At 45.4% G+C, this 17,080-nt stretch overlaps 1 protein-coding gene across 1 annotated transcript in view; it reads right to left on the bottom strand.

Annotated features, from left to right (window-relative positions):
* The window catches only part of LOC147116047 (sushi, nidogen and EGF-like domain-containing protein 1), a 234,606-nt gene extending 218,250 nt beyond the window's left edge, over window positions 1–16,356 (bottom strand). Inside the window, exon 1 of the mRNA XM_085991998.1 lies at window positions 16,077–16,356. Within this exon, the coding sequence (XP_085848124.1) occupies window positions 16,077–16,286 (210 nt within the window). The 5' untranslated portion in view covers window positions 16,287–16,356. The remainder of the gene's footprint in view (window positions 1–16,076) is intronic.
* Window positions 16,357–17,080: the final 724 nt, after the last annotated feature.

Genomic DNA, 17,080 nt, shown 5'->3' with positions numbered 1-17,080 from the left:
CAGGTTGTGGGAGCGAGTAATGTGTTTGAGTGTTTTTTGGGGGTTTCATCTGTTTTTGGTTTTCATGTGGGAAGGGCCCAGAGTTTGTACAATAAAGCATTTTATTTATTCACATTGTCCATGTTTGATCTTTGAAGTGTTTGTTGCCTTAACCGGCTGAGGGCTTGCGGAGCGGCTGCAATCATGTTCTATCATTGGCACAAGCCATTCCCTGACAGGGGGCCTAGAAGTGACGTTCAATAAGCCGACGACGGGCGGCCCTTGGACCTTGTGCGTCCCTCCTGGGCTGGTACTCCTCGTCCTCGTCGTCCTCATGCTCCTCCTGCTCCTCCTCCTGAGGTGGTGGTCCAACGTGAGGTGGCAGTGCCTGAGTCCTGCGGATAGCCAGGTTGTGCAGCATGCAGCAAACGAGACGAATTGGGAGACTCGATCCTGCGAATGCTGGAGGGCTCCCCCGGAGCGGTCGAGACAGCGGAACCGTTGCTTGAGCACGCCGATTGTTTGTTCTATGAGGTTCCTCGTCGCTTGATGGCTCTCGTTGTATGCCTCTTCAGCAGGGGTCGTGGGCGCGCGGAGCGGGGTCATGAGCCAGGTACACAAAGGATAGCCTTTGTCTCCAATAAGCCATCCTCTTGGGGGAGGCTGTGCCTGGAACATGTCAGCCACAGTTGTCTGTCGCAGGATAAAGGCATCGTGGCTGCTGCCTGGAAAGCGAGCATTGACAGCTAGGATGCGCTGCCTGTGGTCACACACCAGCTGTACATTGAGGGAATGGTAGCCCTTCCGGTTGCGGTAATCCTCAGCATGCTCCAGAGGTGCCCGCAAAGCCACATGCGTGCAGTCAATGGCGCCCTGCACCATGGGGAAGCCCGCTATTCTTGCAAACCCCACTGCACGCTGCTGCTGCTTGTCCAGGGTCATGGGGAAGGAGATGAATTGATGTCTCCTTCTGAAAAGGGCTTTGGTCACCTGGCGGATGCAGCAATGCACGGCGAACTGGGAGATGTTAGCGATGTCCCCAGTAGCGGATTGGAAGGAGCCGGAGGCATAGAAGTTGAGAGCCACCGTCACCTTCACTGCCACCGACAGAGACGTCCTGCGCATCAGCTGTGGCTGCAGATCTCTCTGAAGCAGCCGGCAGATGTCTGCAACCACCTCCCTTCGGAATCGCAGCCTCCTAACACACATCGCGGCAGACATGGTCAGATAGGAGGTCTGCGGGCGGTATACCCTGCATGGGTAAGGCCTCAGTTGGCGACGCCTGTTGCCCCCTCTGCGTCTAGCCAGGGCTGCCACTCTCTCACGGCGTCTGTAAGCCCTTCTGGCATAAGGCTGAAATTCTGCGTTGCCACCCAATGCAGTCCCCATTATATGCTGGCAAACACTGAGCTCTGAATGAAGGCAAAGATAATTGGTAAGCTCTGGCCTGAGCCAAAAATACCTGTCCAAGTGTTGGTCCAAAGCAGTAAACTCTCCTCCTTGGTCTCTGTCCAAAAAACCGTTGCACAAGAGTGAATGCTGCAAAATGGCTGGCCTTTATACTGCTGGGTAAGTGCCCTTTAATTAGCGCTCCCCCCGGCCCGGCTGGCCTGTGTACCGTTCCACTTCACAGTCGCTCGGGACGCCCGGCGCACAATGGGCCGGCGCGAGTGAAGTTCCGGTTTGGGGCGCACAAAGGGCGTTGCACTATTAAATGACGTCATGATCTGCACGCGCAGCAGGGCGCGCGCTAAGACTTTGCGCCGGCGCTAAATGTCTCCTGAAGTTGGGGAGAGGCGCAGATCGCGCTGCGCCCGGGCGATAAGCGCCTAGCGCTCGAGATCTACTCCCCCTAAGGCGCTAACGGCTGGTGCGCCCAACTGAATTTCTAGGCCAAAGTGTTTAAAGAAGTTTTACTTACATTTACTTACCTGTACAGCCTTCCTTCCCTCGGGTCTCGGGAGTCCCTCATCTCACCGGCACAGAAAGCAGAATGGCCGCAATCTGTCAAAAGTTTTAGCATTCAGCTTTCTGTTCCGGGGAGATCTCTAAATCATCCTGACGTGAAGGAATTAACTTTGATTACAGATTGTCAGTGTTTGACAGCTTCAAACAGCTGTGAAACGCTAATATTTCATCTGTCAAAAGGTCTTGACAGATGAAATATCAATCTATGACATCACCTGTTGCCGGGTGGCCCTTAATTGGCCTGCTGAGCCCACTGGGCGGGCTCAACAAGGTCAATCAAGTCAAAATCGCATGGGTTGGCTAGAACTCGATGGAGGCGGGACTACAACACCAAAAGTTGTAGTCCTGCCTCCTACCCGACTCCTCAATGAAATTCCAGCCCTATGACCCTATGGATTACCTAGGGTTCAATAATGGTCAGGTAGATTACCCAGTGTCCAATAATGGTCAAGTAGATTACCCAGTGTCCAATAATGGTCAGGTAGATTACCAGTGTCCAATAATGGTGAAGTAGATTACCCAGTGTCCAATAAAGTCAACTAGATTACACAGTTACAATAATGGTCAAGTAGATCACCCAGTGTCGAATATTAGTCTAGTAGATTAGCCAGTGTCCAATAATAGTCAAGAAGATTACCCAGTATCCAATAGTGGTCATGCAGATTACCCAGTGCCGAATAATAGTCAAGTAGATTACACAGTGTCCAATACTGGTCAAGCAGATTTATCCATGTCCAATAATGGTCAATTAGCTTACCCAGTGTCCAATGATGGTCAAGGAGATGTATCCTTGTCCAATAATGGCCAAGTAGATTACCAGTGTCCAATAATGGTCAAGTAGATTGACCAGTGTCCAATAATAATCCAGTAGATTACCAGTGCCCAATATAATTTAATTAGACTACCCAGTTTCGAATAATGGTCAAGTAGATCAACAAGCATCCAATACTGGTCAAGTAGATTACCCACTGTCCAGGAATGGCCAAGTAGAATACCAGTGTCGAATAATATTCAAGTACATTACCCAGTGTACAATACTGGTCAAGTAAATTAACCAGCATGCAATAAGGTTCAAGTAGATTTCCCAGTGTCCAATAATAGTCAAGTGGATTACCCCGTGTCCAATCGTGGTCAAGTAGATTACCCAGTGTCCTGTAATGGACAAGTAGATTTATCAGTATCTAATAATGGTCAAGTAGATTACCCAATGTCAAATAATGGTAAATTAGAATGCCAGTGTCCAATAATGGTCAAGTAGATTATCCAATGTCCAATAGTGGTTAAGCTGATTACAAGTGTCGAATAATAGTCAAGAAGATTACCCAGTCTACTATACTGGTCAAGTAGATTACCCAATGTACAATACTGGTCAAGTAGATTACCCAGTGTACAATACTGGTCAAGAAGTTTACCCATTGTCCAATAATAGTCAAGTAGATTACCCAGTGTCCAATCGTGCTCAAGTAGATTTGCCAGTATCCAATAATGGTCAAGCAGATTACCGAGTGTTCAATAATGGTCAATAGATTACCTAGTGTCCAATAATGGTCAAATAGATTACCAGTGTCCAAAAATAGTCAAGTCGATTACTCAGTGTCCAATAATGGTCAAGTAGATTACCCAGTGTCCAATAATGGTCAAGTAGATTGACCAGTGTCCAATAATAATCCAGTAGATTACCAGTGCCCAATATAATTTAATTAGACTACCCAGTTTCGAATAATGGTCAAGTAGATCAACAAGCATCCAATACTGGTCAAGTAGATTACCCACTGTCCAGGAATGGCCAAGTAGAATACCAGTGTCGAATAATATTCAAGTACATTACCCAGTGTACAATACTGGTCAAGTAAATTAACCAGCATGCAATAAGGTTCAAGTAGATTTCCCAGTGTCCAATAATAGTCAAGTGGATTACCCCGTGTCCAATCGTGGTCAAGTAGATTACCCAGTGTCCTGTAATGGACAAGTAGATTTATCAGTATCTAATAATGGTCAAGTAGATTACCCAATGTCAAATAATGGTAAATTAGAATGCCAGTGTCCAATAATGGTCAAGTAGATTATCCAATGTCCAATAGTGGTTAAGCTGATTACAAGTGTCGAATAATAGTCAAGAAGATTACCCAGTCTACTATACTGGTCAAGTAGATTACCCAATGTACAATACTGGTCAAGTAGATTACCCAGTGTACAATACTGGTCAAGAAGTTTACCCATTGTCCAATAATAGTCAAGTAGATTACCCAGTGTCCAATCGTGCTCAAGTAGATTTGCCAGTATCCAATAATGGTCAAGCAGATTACCGAGTGTTCAATAATGGTCAATAGATTACCTAGTGTCCAATAATGGTCAAATAGATTACCAGTGTCCAAAAATAGTCAAGTCGATTACTCAGTGTCCAATAATGGTCAAGTAGATTACCCAGTGTCCAATAATGGTCAAGTAGATTGCCCAGTGTCAAATAATGGCCAATTTGATTACAAGTGTCCAATAACGGTCAAGTAGATTACCAGTGCCCAATAATAGTCCAATAGATTGCCCAGTGTATAATACTGGTCAAGTATATTATCCAGTGTCCAATATTAGTCAAGTAGATTTCCCAGTGTCCACTAATAGTCAAGAAGATTACCCAGTGTACAATACTGGTCAAGTCGTTTATCCAGTCTACAATACTGGTCAAATAGATTACCCAGTGTACAATACTGGTCACGTAGATTAGTCAGTGTCCAATAATAGTTAGGTAGATTACCCAGTGTCCAATAGTGGTCAAGTAGATTACCCAGTGTCTTTAATGGACAAGTAGATTTGCCAGTTTCTAATAATGGTCAAGTAGATTACCCAGTGTCAAATAATGGTCAATTAGAATACAGTGTCCAATAATGATCAAGTAGATTACCCAATGTTCATAAATTTTGAAGTAGATTATCAGTGTCCAATTCTGGTTCAGTAGCTTACCGAGTGTTCAATAGTGATCAAGTAGATTACCCAGTGTTGAATAATAGTCAGGTAGATTACCCTGTGTGCAATACTGGTCAAGAAGATTACCCATTGTCCAATGATAGTCAAGAAGATTACCCAGTGTCCAATCGTGCTCAAGTAGATTACCCAGTGTTCAATAATGGTCAAGTAGATTACCGAGTGTCCAATAATGGTCAAATAGATTACCAGTGTCCAAAATAGTCAAGTAGATTACCCATTGTCCAATAACAGTCAAGTAGATGACCCAGTGTCCAATAATGGTCAAGTAGATTACCCAGTGTCCAATAATGGTCAGGTAGATTACCCTGTGTCAAATAATGGCCAATAGGTTTACAAGGGTCCAATAATGGTCAGGTAGATTACCAGTACCCAATAATGGTCCAATAGATTACCCAGTGTATAATACTGGTCAAGTAGATTTCCCTGTGCCCAATAATTGTCAAGTAGATTACTAGTGTCAAATAATGTTCAGTTAGATTACCCAGGGTACAATAATAGTCACATAGATTCCCCAGTGTATAATAATGATTAAGTAGACTACCCAGTATCCAATAATGGCCAAGTAGATTGCCCAGTGTACAATAATGGTCAAGTAGATTATCCAGTGTCCAATAATAGAAAAGTTGATTACCCAGTGACCAATAATGGTCAATTACATTATGCATTGTCCAATGCTGGGTAAGTAGATTACTCAGTGCCCAATAATAGTCAAGTAGATTACCCAATGTCCATTAATGTTGAAGAAGATTATCAGTGTCCACTTCTGGTTAAGTAGATTACCGAGTGTTCAATAGTGATCAAGTAGATTACCCAGTGTCGAATAATAGTCAAGTAGATTACCCTGTGCACACACCAGCTGTACATTGAGGGAATGGTAGCCCTTCCGGTTGCGGTAATCCTCGGCATTGTCAATAGGTGCCCGCATAGCCACATGCGTGCAGTCAATGGCGCCCTGCACCATGGGGAAGTCGGCGATCCTGGCAAATCCGACTGCACGCTGCTCCTGCCTCTCTAGGGTCATGGGGAAGGAGATGAATTGGTGTCTCCTTGCGAAAAGGGCATCGGTGACCTGCCGGATGCAGCGATGCACAGCGAACTGGGAGATGTTCGCTATGTCCCCAGCAGCGGCTTGGAAGGAGCCGCTTGCATAAAAGTTCAGAGCCACCGTGACCTTCACTTCCACCGACAGAGACGTCCTGCACATCAGCTGTGGACGCAGATCTCTGTGAAGCAGCTGGCAGATCTCTGCAACCACCTCCCTTCTGAAGCGCAGCCTCTTAACACAATGCGCGGCAGTCATGGTGAGATAGGACACCTGCTGCCGGTATTCCCTGAGTGGGTAAGGCCTACGTTGCCGACGCCTGATGGCCCCTCTGCGTCTAGGCATGGCTGGCCCTCTCACACAGCGTCTGCGAGCCCTTCGCACATAATGCTGGAACTGAGGGTTGGAACCCCATGCAGCCCCCATAATAAACTTGCAAACAGTGAAATCACAATGAGTCAAATTTCAAAGCTCTGGCCAGAAGCCAAAAATACCTCTCCTATGTTGTCCCAAATCAGTAAGGTCTGTTCCTTGGTCTCTGTCCAGAAATCCAAAGCACTAAAGTCATTGCAGCAAAATGGCTGGCCTTTATAGTTCAGTGTAAGTGCCCTTTAATTAGCGCTCCCCGAGGCCCGCAGGGCCTCTGCTGTGTTCCACTTCACAGTTCTTAACAGCGCCACACCCACATTGGGCGGGCGCCACTGAATTTCCGGTTTGGGGAGCACAAACAGTGTTGCACGACGAAATGACGTCATAAGCTGCGCGCGCAGCTGAGCGGGCGCAAACACTTTGCGCCGGCGCTAAATGTCAACTGAAGTTGGGCGTAGGCGCAGATCGGCCTGCGCCCGGGCGCTAAGTGCCTAGCGCTGGAAATCTACCCCTCTTATGGCGTTAACAGCTGGCGAACGCAACTGAATTTCTAGGCCCCAGTGTCCAATAATGGTCAAGTAGATTACCCAGTGTCCAATAATATTCAAGTAGATTGCCCAGATTATAACAATGGTCAAGATGATTGCCTAGAGTTCAATTATGCTCAATTAGATTACCTAGTGTCCAATGATAGACAAGTAGATTTAAAGTATATAATCGTCAAGTTGTTTACCTAGTGTCCAATAATGTTAAATTAGATTACCCAGTGTCCAATAACAAGCAAGTAGACTACCCAGTGTCCAATAATTGTCACGTAGGTTATCCAGTGTCCACTAATGGTCAAGTAGATTACCAGTGTCCAATAATAGTCACGTAGATTACCCAGTGTCCAATAATGGTCAAGTCGATTACCAGTGTCCAATAATAGTCATGTAGATTACCCAGTGTCCACTAATGGTCATGTAGATTACCCAGTGTCCAATAATAGTCACGTAGATTACCCAGTGTCCACTAATGGTCAAGTAGATTACCCATTGTCCAATAATAGTTCAGTAGATTACCAGTGTCCAATAATGATCAGGTATATTACCCAGTCTCCAATAATAGTCAAATACATTACCCAGTGCACAATAGTGGTCATGTAGATTACCCAGTGTCCAATAATGGTCAAGTAGATTATCCTGTGTGCAATAATGGTCAAGTAGATTACCCAGAGTCCAATAATGACCAGGTTGATTACCCAGTGTCCATAACTGGTCAAGTAGATTACCCTGTGTCGAATAATGGTCAAGCAGATTACGCATGGTCCAATACTGGTCAACTAGATTACCCAGTATCCAACAATTGAGAAATAGATTGCTGCGTCTCAAATAACAGTCAAGTAGATTACCCAGTGTCCAATAATGGTCAAGCAGATTACCAGTGTCCAATAATGGTCAAGTAGATTACCCAGTGTCCAATACTGGTCAAGTAGATTACCCAGTATCCAATAATAGTCAAGTAGATAACCCAGTGTATTATACAGGTCAAGTAGATTACCCAGTGTCCAGTCATGGTAAAATAGATTACCCAGTGTCTAATAATATTCCAATAGCTTACCCAGTGTCCAATATTATTCAAGTAGATTAACCAGTGTTCAATAATGATCAATTATATTACCCAGTGTCCAGTAATGGCCAAGCAGATTACCCAATGTCGAATAATAGTCAAGTAGATTACCCAGTGTACAATAGTTGTCAAATAGATTACCCAGTGTCCAAAACAGGTTAAGTAGATTACCCAGCATCCAATAATGGTCAAGTAGATTACCCAGAGTCCAATAATGACCAAGTTGTTTACCCTGTGTCCAATAATGGTCAAGTAGATTGCCCAGTGTCCAATAATAGTCATGTAGATTGCCAGATTATAACAATGATCAAGAAGATTGCCCAGTGTTCAATTGTGGTCAATTAGATTACCCAGTGTCCAATAATAGACAAGTAGATTTAAAGTATATTATCATCAAGTCGATTACCTAGTGTCCAATAATGTTAAATTAGATTACCCAGTGTCCAATAACAATCAAGTAGATTACCCAGTGTTCAATAATGGTCAAGCAGATTACCCATTGTCCAATAATAGTCCAGTAGATTACCAATGTCCAATAATGATCAGGTATATTACCCAGTCTCCCATAATATTCAAATAGATTACCCAGTGTCCAATAGTGGACAAGTAGATTAACTAGTGTATAATAATCATCAAGTAGATTGCCCAGTGTTGGATATTGGTCAAGTAGATTATCCAGTGGCCAACAATGGTGAAGTATATTACCCAGTGTATAATATTCGTCAAGTAGATTACCCAGTGTATAATAATCATCAAGTAGATTACCCAATGTCGAATATTGGTCAAGTACATTATCCAGTGTCTAATTATGGTCAAGTAGATTGCCCAGTGTATAATAATGGTCAAGTAGATTAGGCAGTATCCAATAATGGTCAAGTAGATTACCAAGTGTCCAATAAATGTCATATAGATTACCCAGTGTACAATAATGGTCAAGTAGATTACCCAGTATCCAATCATTGTCAAATAGATTACCCAGTGTCCAATAATAGTCCAGTAGATTACCAGTGTCCAATAATGATCAGGTATATTACCCATTCTCCAATAATAGTCAAATAGATTACCCAGTGTACAATAGTGGTCACAAAGATTACCCAGTGTCCAATAATGGTCAAGTAGATTACCCAGAGTGCAATAATGGTCACGTAGATCACCCAGTGTTTAATAATGGTCAAGTAGATTACTCAGTGTCCAATAATGGTCACGTAGATTACCCAGAGTTTAATAATGGTCAATTCGATTATACAGTGTCCAATAATGGTCAAGTAGATTACTCAGTGTCTGGTAATGGTCATGTAGATTACTCAGTGTCCAATAATGGTTAAGTAGATTATCCAGTGTCCAATAATGGCCAAGTAGATTACCCAGTGTCCAATAATGGTCAAGTAGATTACCCAGTGTCCAATAATGGTCAGGTAGATTACCCAGTGTTTAATAATGGTCAAGTAGATTATACAGTGTCCAATAATGGTCAAGTGGATTACTCAGTGTCCGGTAATGGTCAAGTAGATTACTCAGTGTCCAATAATGCTCAAGTAGATTAGCAAGTGTCCAACAATGGCCAAGTAGATTACTCAGTGTCCAATAATGCTCAAGTAGATTAGCAAGTGTCCAACAATGGCCAAGTAGATTACCCAGTATCCAATAATGATCAAGTAGATTATGCTGTGTATTTTCATCAAGTAGATTACCCAGTGTTCAATAATGATCAAGTAGATGGCCCAGTGTCCAACAATGATCAAGTGCATTACCCAGTGTATAATCGTCAAGTAGATTACCCAGCATTCAATAATGGTCAATTAGATTACCCAGTGTTGAAAATTATTCCAGTAGATTACCATGTGTTCAATAATAGTCAAGTAGATTACCCAGTGTACAATAGTTGTCAAGTAGATTACCCAATGTCTATTAATAGTCAAATAGATTAACCAGTGTCCAATAATGGTCAAGTTGATTACCCAGTGTCCAAAACTGGTTAAGTAGATTACCCAGCATCCAATAATGGTCAAATAGATTACCCAGAGTCCAATGATGACAAAGTTGATTACCAAGTGTCCATAACTGGTCAAGTAGATTACCCAGAGTCCAATAATGATCAAGTTGTTTACCCTGTATCCAATAATGGTCAAGCAGATTACACATGGGCCAATACTGTCAAGTAGATTACCAGTGTCCAATAATGGCCAAGTAGATTACCCAGTGTCCAATAATATTCAAGTAGATTGCCCAGGTTATAACAATGGTCAAGAAGATTGTCTAGAGTTCAATTATGGTCAATTAGATTATCCAGTGTCCAATAATAGACAAGTAGATTGAAAGTATTGTGGTAAACCACTGTTATACCTGCCTGTGTGTGTGTTTGTATTCCACTGTGTACATGTCTGTACATGCCTCGGCTGACTCCTCCCACGAGTCCAGGTATAAAGGTGACTGCTCCACAGTCCCTCTGTATTCTGGACTGGTCGACCACTCGAGGCACACCTTCATTCTCTTGTTAATAAAAGCCTGTTAGTTACTCGCTTAACCTCAGTCTTTTCAGTAATTGATAGCGCATCAATTTTATTAACAAGATTTTTTATAATGGAGAAGATCCTCACACCAGCATGCCTGGACTTAGACCATCGGGAGGCGGACGCATCCATCAAGTTTGCTCACTGGCTTAAGTGCTTTGAAAGATTCCTGATCGCCTCCGCTGCAACGGTCAAATCGGATGAGGACAAACTGGATGCCCTGACCTCCAAAGTGAACCACCGAGCGTACTCGGTCATCCAGGACGCGACCTCGTACACGGCTGCTCTCAAGCTCCTCAAGGACCAGTACACGCGCCCAGTGAACGAGGTGTACGCCAGGCACCTCCTGGGGAGTCGTAAACAACAACCTGGGGAATCGACCGAGGAATACCTTCAGGCACTGTCTGTGCTTGGCCGGGCCTGTGGTTGTAAGGATGTAAAGGCCGCCGTGTACACAGAGGAACTTATCCGGGACGCTTTTGTTGCGGGCCACAGGTCCAATTACACCCGACAGCGACTGTTGGAGCAGAGTGACCTCGACCTCAACAAGGCCTCTGAACTCGCACTATCATTGGACGCAGCCTACCGGGGCATGGATGCCTACTCCTCTGCACCGTGGACGCCGCGGGGAACGACAGCCTGGGACACGGTAGGACCGTCTCATAGTGCCGTGCCACCCCAGCCACATCCCAGCAATAGCCCAACTACCGCAGCAGTGTCCCAAGGCCAGAAATGCTACTTCTGTGGCCAGGCCAAACACCCCAGAGCGTGCTGCCCGGTGAAAAATGCGATCTGCTCGGGCTGCGGGAAGAAGGGACACTACGCCAGCGTCTGCAGGGCCAAAGCCACCCCGAACCCCAGCAGCGCCGCGTGTGGGCCGTGCGGGCCGCCATCTTGGGCCTCCCCAGCCATGTGCGAACCACCGGAACAGCAGCCATTTTGGATGCCTACAGCCACATGGGGATCATGGACGCCGCCATCTTGGACGCCAGCCGGGTCGCAGCAGGCCCCCAACACCGCCTCATCTGATACCCGCAGCGACACACCGACCCCTACGCTGGCCTCTGTTGCGCTGGACCAAGCGAGACCGCACCAACTGGCCCGGTCCACAATGGACATTAAGGTAAATGGTCACGAAACAACCTGCCTTTTTGACTCTGGGAGCACGGAGAGCTTCATCCACCCTGACACGGTGCGGCGTTGCTCTCTCCCAGTCCTGCCTGTGCACCAGCGGATTTCTATGGCCTCCGAGTCCCAGTCGGCGGACATTGGCGGCTACTGCGTGGTGACACTCTTAGTAGACGGGACTGTGTACGATAATTTTAAACTTCTGGTCCTGCCCCACCTCTGCGCTGCCGTTCTACTGGGGTTAGATTTTCAGTGCCACCTTAAAAGTGTTACGATGGCGTACGGTGGACCCCTCCCCCCACTCACAGTCCGCAGCCAGCAGCTTCCAAATTGCCCGCCGCGCACCAGGTGCAACCTCTCCACACTCAGAGTCACCCCCCCCCCACTGTTTGCTAACCTCACCCCCGACCGTAAGCCCATCGCCACAAAGAGCAGGCGATACAGTGCCGGGGACAGGGTTTTCATTAAAACCGAAGTGGAGTGGCTCCTGAAGGAGGGGATTATTGAGGGCAGCACCAGCCCCTGGTGAGCCCAGGTTGTGGTCGTTAAGGCCGGCGAGAAGCAGCGCCTGGTCATCGACTACAGCCAGACAATAAATTGCTACACCCTGCTGAACGCTTACCCACTCCCCCGCATAGCTGATATGGTCAACCAGATCGCGCAGTACCGCGTCTTCTCGACCATTGACCTGAAATCAGCGTACCACCAGCTCCCTATCCGCCCTGAGGACCGCCAGTATACTGCCTTTGAGGCAAACGGCCGCCTCTACCACTTCCTTAGGGTTCCCTTTGGCGTCACCGTCTTCCAAAGGGAGATGGACCGGATGGTCGATCAAAATGCGTTGCAGGCCACTTTCCCATATCTGGACAATGTGACCATCTGCGGCCATGACTTGCAGGACCATGACGCAATCCTCGAAAAATTCCTCTGCACCGCCCAACTCCTGAACCTGACGTATAACAAGGAGAAGTGCATATTCCGCACAACCCGCCTCGCCATCCTTGGCTGTGTTGTGGAACACGGAGTCATCGGTCCCGACCCCGACCGGATGCGTCCCCTTATGGAACTCCCACTGCCTCAAGGCCCTGAAGAGGTGCCTAGGGTTTTTCTCCTATTACGCCTGGGCCCCACGACCTGCTCGACACCCACGAGGACTACACACCAGTGCCCCAGCCTACGCGGGACTCGACGCCGGAAGCTTCACTACCCCTGCCGTCGCCACATCGATCACAGCGGCAGACAAGACCTCCGGAGAGACTCCAATACACAAACTTTTAATGCACTTCACCCCGCCAGACTCATTTTTAAACAAGGGGTGAATGTGGTAAACCACTGTTATACCTGCCTGTGTGTGTGTTTGTATTCCACTGTGTACATGTCTGTACATGCCTCGGCTGACTCCTCCCATGAGTCCAGGTATAAAGGTGACTGCTCCACAGTCCCTCTGTATTCTGGACTGGTCGACCACTCGAGGCACACCTTCATTCTCTTGTTAATAAAAGCCTGTTAGTTACTCGCTTAACCTCAGTCTTTTGAGTAATTGATAGCGCATCAAGTATATAATTGTCACGTCGATTACCTTGTGTCCAATAATGTTAAATTAGATTACCCAGTGTCCAATAATTGTCACATAGATTACCCAGTGTCCAATAATGGTCAAGTAGATTATCTAGCATCCAATAATGGTCAAGTAGATTACCCAGTGTCTAATAATGGTCAAGTAGATTAACCAGTGTCCAATAATGTTCCAGTAGATTACCAGTGTCCAATAATAGTCACGTAGATATCCAGTGTCCACTAATGGTCAAGTAAATTACCCATTGTCCAATAATAGTCCAGTAGATAACCAGTGTCCAATAATGATCAGGTATATTACCCAGTCTCCAATAATAGTCAAATAGATTACCCAGTGTACAATAGTGGTCACATAGATTACCCAGTGTCCAATAATGGTCAAGAAGGTTACCCAGAGTGCAATAATGATCACATAGTTCACCCAGTGTTTAATAGTGGTCAAGTAGATTACCCAGTGTCCAATAATGGTCACAGAGATTAACCAGAGTTTAATAATGGTCAATTAAATTATGCAGTGTCCAATAATGGTCAAGTAGATTATCCAGTGTCCAATAATGGCCAAGTAGATTATCCAGTGTCCAATAATGGTCAAGTAGATTATCCAGTGTCCAATAATGGTCAAGTGGATTACTCAGTGTCTGGTAATGGTCAAGCAGATTACTCAGTGTCCAATAATGGTCAAGTAGATTGGCCAGTGTCCAATAATGGCCAAGTAGATTACCCAGTGCCAATAATGATCAAGTTGATTATGCTGTGTATTATCATCAAGTAGATTACCCAGTGTTCAATAATGATCAAGTAGATGGCCCAGTGTCCAACAATGATCAAGTAGATTACCCAGTGTATAATCATCAAGTAGATTACCCAGCATTCAATAATTGTCAATTAGATTACCCAGTGTTGAATAATATTCCAGTAGATTACCACGTGTTCAATAATAGTCAAGTAGATTACCCAGTGTAAATAGTTGTTAAGTAGATTAACCAGTGTCCAATAATGATCAGGTATATTACCCAGTCTCCAATAATAGTCAAATACATTACCCAGTGTCCAATAATGGGTCACGTAGATCACCCAGTGTTTAATAATAGTCAAGTAGATTACCCAGTGTCCAATAATGGTCACGTAGCTTACCCAGTGTTTAAGAATGGTCAATTAGATTATGCAGTGTCCAATAATTGTCAAGTAGATTACCCAGTGTCCAATAATGGTCAATTAGATTACCCAGTGTCCGATAATGGTCAAGTAGATTACCCAGTGCCAATAATGATCAAGTAGATTATGCTGTGTATTTTCATCAAGTAGATTACCCAGTGTTCAATAATGATCAAGTAGATGGCCCAGTGTCCAATAATGATCAAGTGGATTACCCAGTGTATAATCGTCAAGTAGATTACCCAGCATTCAATAATGGTGAATTAGATTACCCAGTGTCCATTAATAGTCAAGTTGATTACCCAGTGTCCAATAATGATCAAGTGGATTGCCCAGTGTATAATCATCAAGTAGATTACCCAGCTTTCAATAATGGTCAATTAGATTAACCAGTGTCCAATAATGGTCAAGTAGATTCCCCAGTGTCCGATAATGATCAAGTTGATTCCCCAGTGTCCAATAATGATCAAGTAGATTACATAGTGTCCAATAATGGTCAGAAAGTTTACTCCGTGTCCAATAATGGTCAGGTAGATGACCCAGTGTATTATAACATGCAAGTGGTGGATGCATTGTATCGTAATGGGCAGCAGAGCACCCAATGGTTAATGCTGGGCGGTGGAGGATGCAGTTTATAATAATAAGCAGCCAAGATAATAATTGGCAGAGTGTCCTGTGTATAATAATGGCAGTGTATATTAATGCCAAGGCGGTGTGCCAAGTGTACAATAATGGACAGGCAGCATGCGCATTGTGAATACTAGTGGGCAGGGAAGTGCCCAGTATATATTCATTGGTAGATTGCCTAATGTTTAATAATGGGGTAATGGGGCATCTAGAGTATTATAACTGGCAGGTACAGTGCACACTGTATAATGATGGGCAGGTGGAGGGCGCAGTGTATAATAATGGGCAGATAATCCAGTGTATAATAATGAGCAGGCAGAGCACCAGGTGTATAAAGTTGAATAGGCAGAGCACCAAGTTGATAATAATGGGCAAAGTGCCCAGTGAATAATACTGGAAGACGCAATTTATAATAATATAAGCAGGCAAGAGCACCTGGTGGATCATAATTGGCAGAGTGTCCAGTGGATAATAATGAGCATATAGAATACCCTTTATATAATAATGGACAGTTAGATTGCCCTGTGTAAAATGATGAGTGACAGAGCTCTCAGTATATAATAATGAGTAGGCAGAGCACACATTATATAATATAAATGGCACAGAACCCAGCATATAATAATGAGTAGACAGAATGCCCAGTGTATAATAACATGCAGGTAAATTTACCAGTGTATAATAATGGACGGATGGAGCACCCATTTTATGCGAGGGAGTATATGCAGTGCCCGACACATAACAAGGGGCAGATTGACTGCCCAGTTTACAGCAAGCAACAAGTGGAATGTCCAGTGCACAGCGAAAGGCAGGTGGAGCACCCAATGAATAACAAACGGTAGGCACAGTGGACGAAGGGGCAGGCACAGTGCCTGGGGTCCAGGGATCAAACATAGAGAGTAGGGCAGGGGGGTGCAGTTTATGGATTGCGGTGGGGTGGTTGATGGACATCTACCCAGATGGAAGGGTTGGGTTGACAGCTCAGATGGTTGCCGGCGGGGGCTGGGGGATATGTAGGGGTTGCCAGCAGCTGCCAGTGTCGGGCTATAATTTGGGGCGGGGGATAGAGAAATGAGTGGGTATAGTGAGAAAAAGCTAAGAAGCTCAGAGTGAAACATGCATCGAGTGTGACTCACGTAAAGCCCGGGGTGCCTTTCCCCGAAGAACGGAAAACTGAGCGAGATCTCCAGCAGCCCCGAGCCTCCATCATCCACTTTGGCATTGACTGAGTCCCCGTGCTCCAGCCCGAAGGGGTAAAAATCGCTCAGCGGGACCGAGCCAGCGATCTCCTCCAGCAGCCCCAGCACAACCCCGGCCGCCAGCAGCGCCCGGACCCGCAGCTCCATCTGCCGCAGTCGCACGGTCCCCCAGCCTCTCCGGCAGCCCCGAGTCACCTGGAGGGTTTGTGTGTGTTGCACCAGGGGGTCCCGGCATCCACAATGCGGCCTGGGGGAGCCTCCGCCCCCGGAGCGATTTCATCCAATGACACCCCTTGAAACTGACACCCAGCCAGACAGGCAGCCCAGCGCCCAATCAAAGCGGAGAGGTTGGCACCCAGCTGTCCAATTAACGCGAACATAGTCTGAACTTCACCAACTCTGTCCCCAAAAGCAAAAAACTTTCTTAAAGCTGAATTTTCCAAACTCGAGAATCAGCAAACGGTCATTGTTGGAGTCCCTTTCACTTAGCTCAGCTGCAACACTACACTGCATGCAGGCACCTGTACTGATTAAATCAGCCCAGAGAGAAAATATACACCAAAGCATACTCAACTCAGCATTCAGCACACTGGAAAGGTAGCAGCTTACACATTTCAATACGTTTAATAGTTCCCCAAAATAAAGCTCCTTCTACATTGTTTGATCAGCAACTCCCAGGTCAGGTACAGCACAGATTATATGCACAACAAACCTCTCTATAATGTCCCATCAAGCAAGAATAGGTCAGGTGCTGCACGGGTTATATACACAGTAAAGGTTCCTCTACACTGTCCTGAGACGTACTCCCAGGTCAGGAGTCAGCACAGGTGAGATACAGAGTAAAGGCCCCAGACATTTTCACAAATACTGACTGCATTAGAACATCCATTACTGTTTCAGTGTAACATATTATTTTCCAACGCCTGAAATAGACAACTGAA

This window comes from Somniosus microcephalus, chromosome 6 (assembly GCF_052327205.1).
Source record: "Somniosus microcephalus isolate GS21.2 chromosome 6, FLI_Smic_1.0, whole genome shotgun sequence".
NCBI lineage: Eukaryota > Metazoa > Chordata > Chondrichthyes > Squaliformes > Somniosidae > Somniosus > Somniosus microcephalus.
This window is presented reverse-complemented; position numbering and strand designations above follow the sequence as displayed.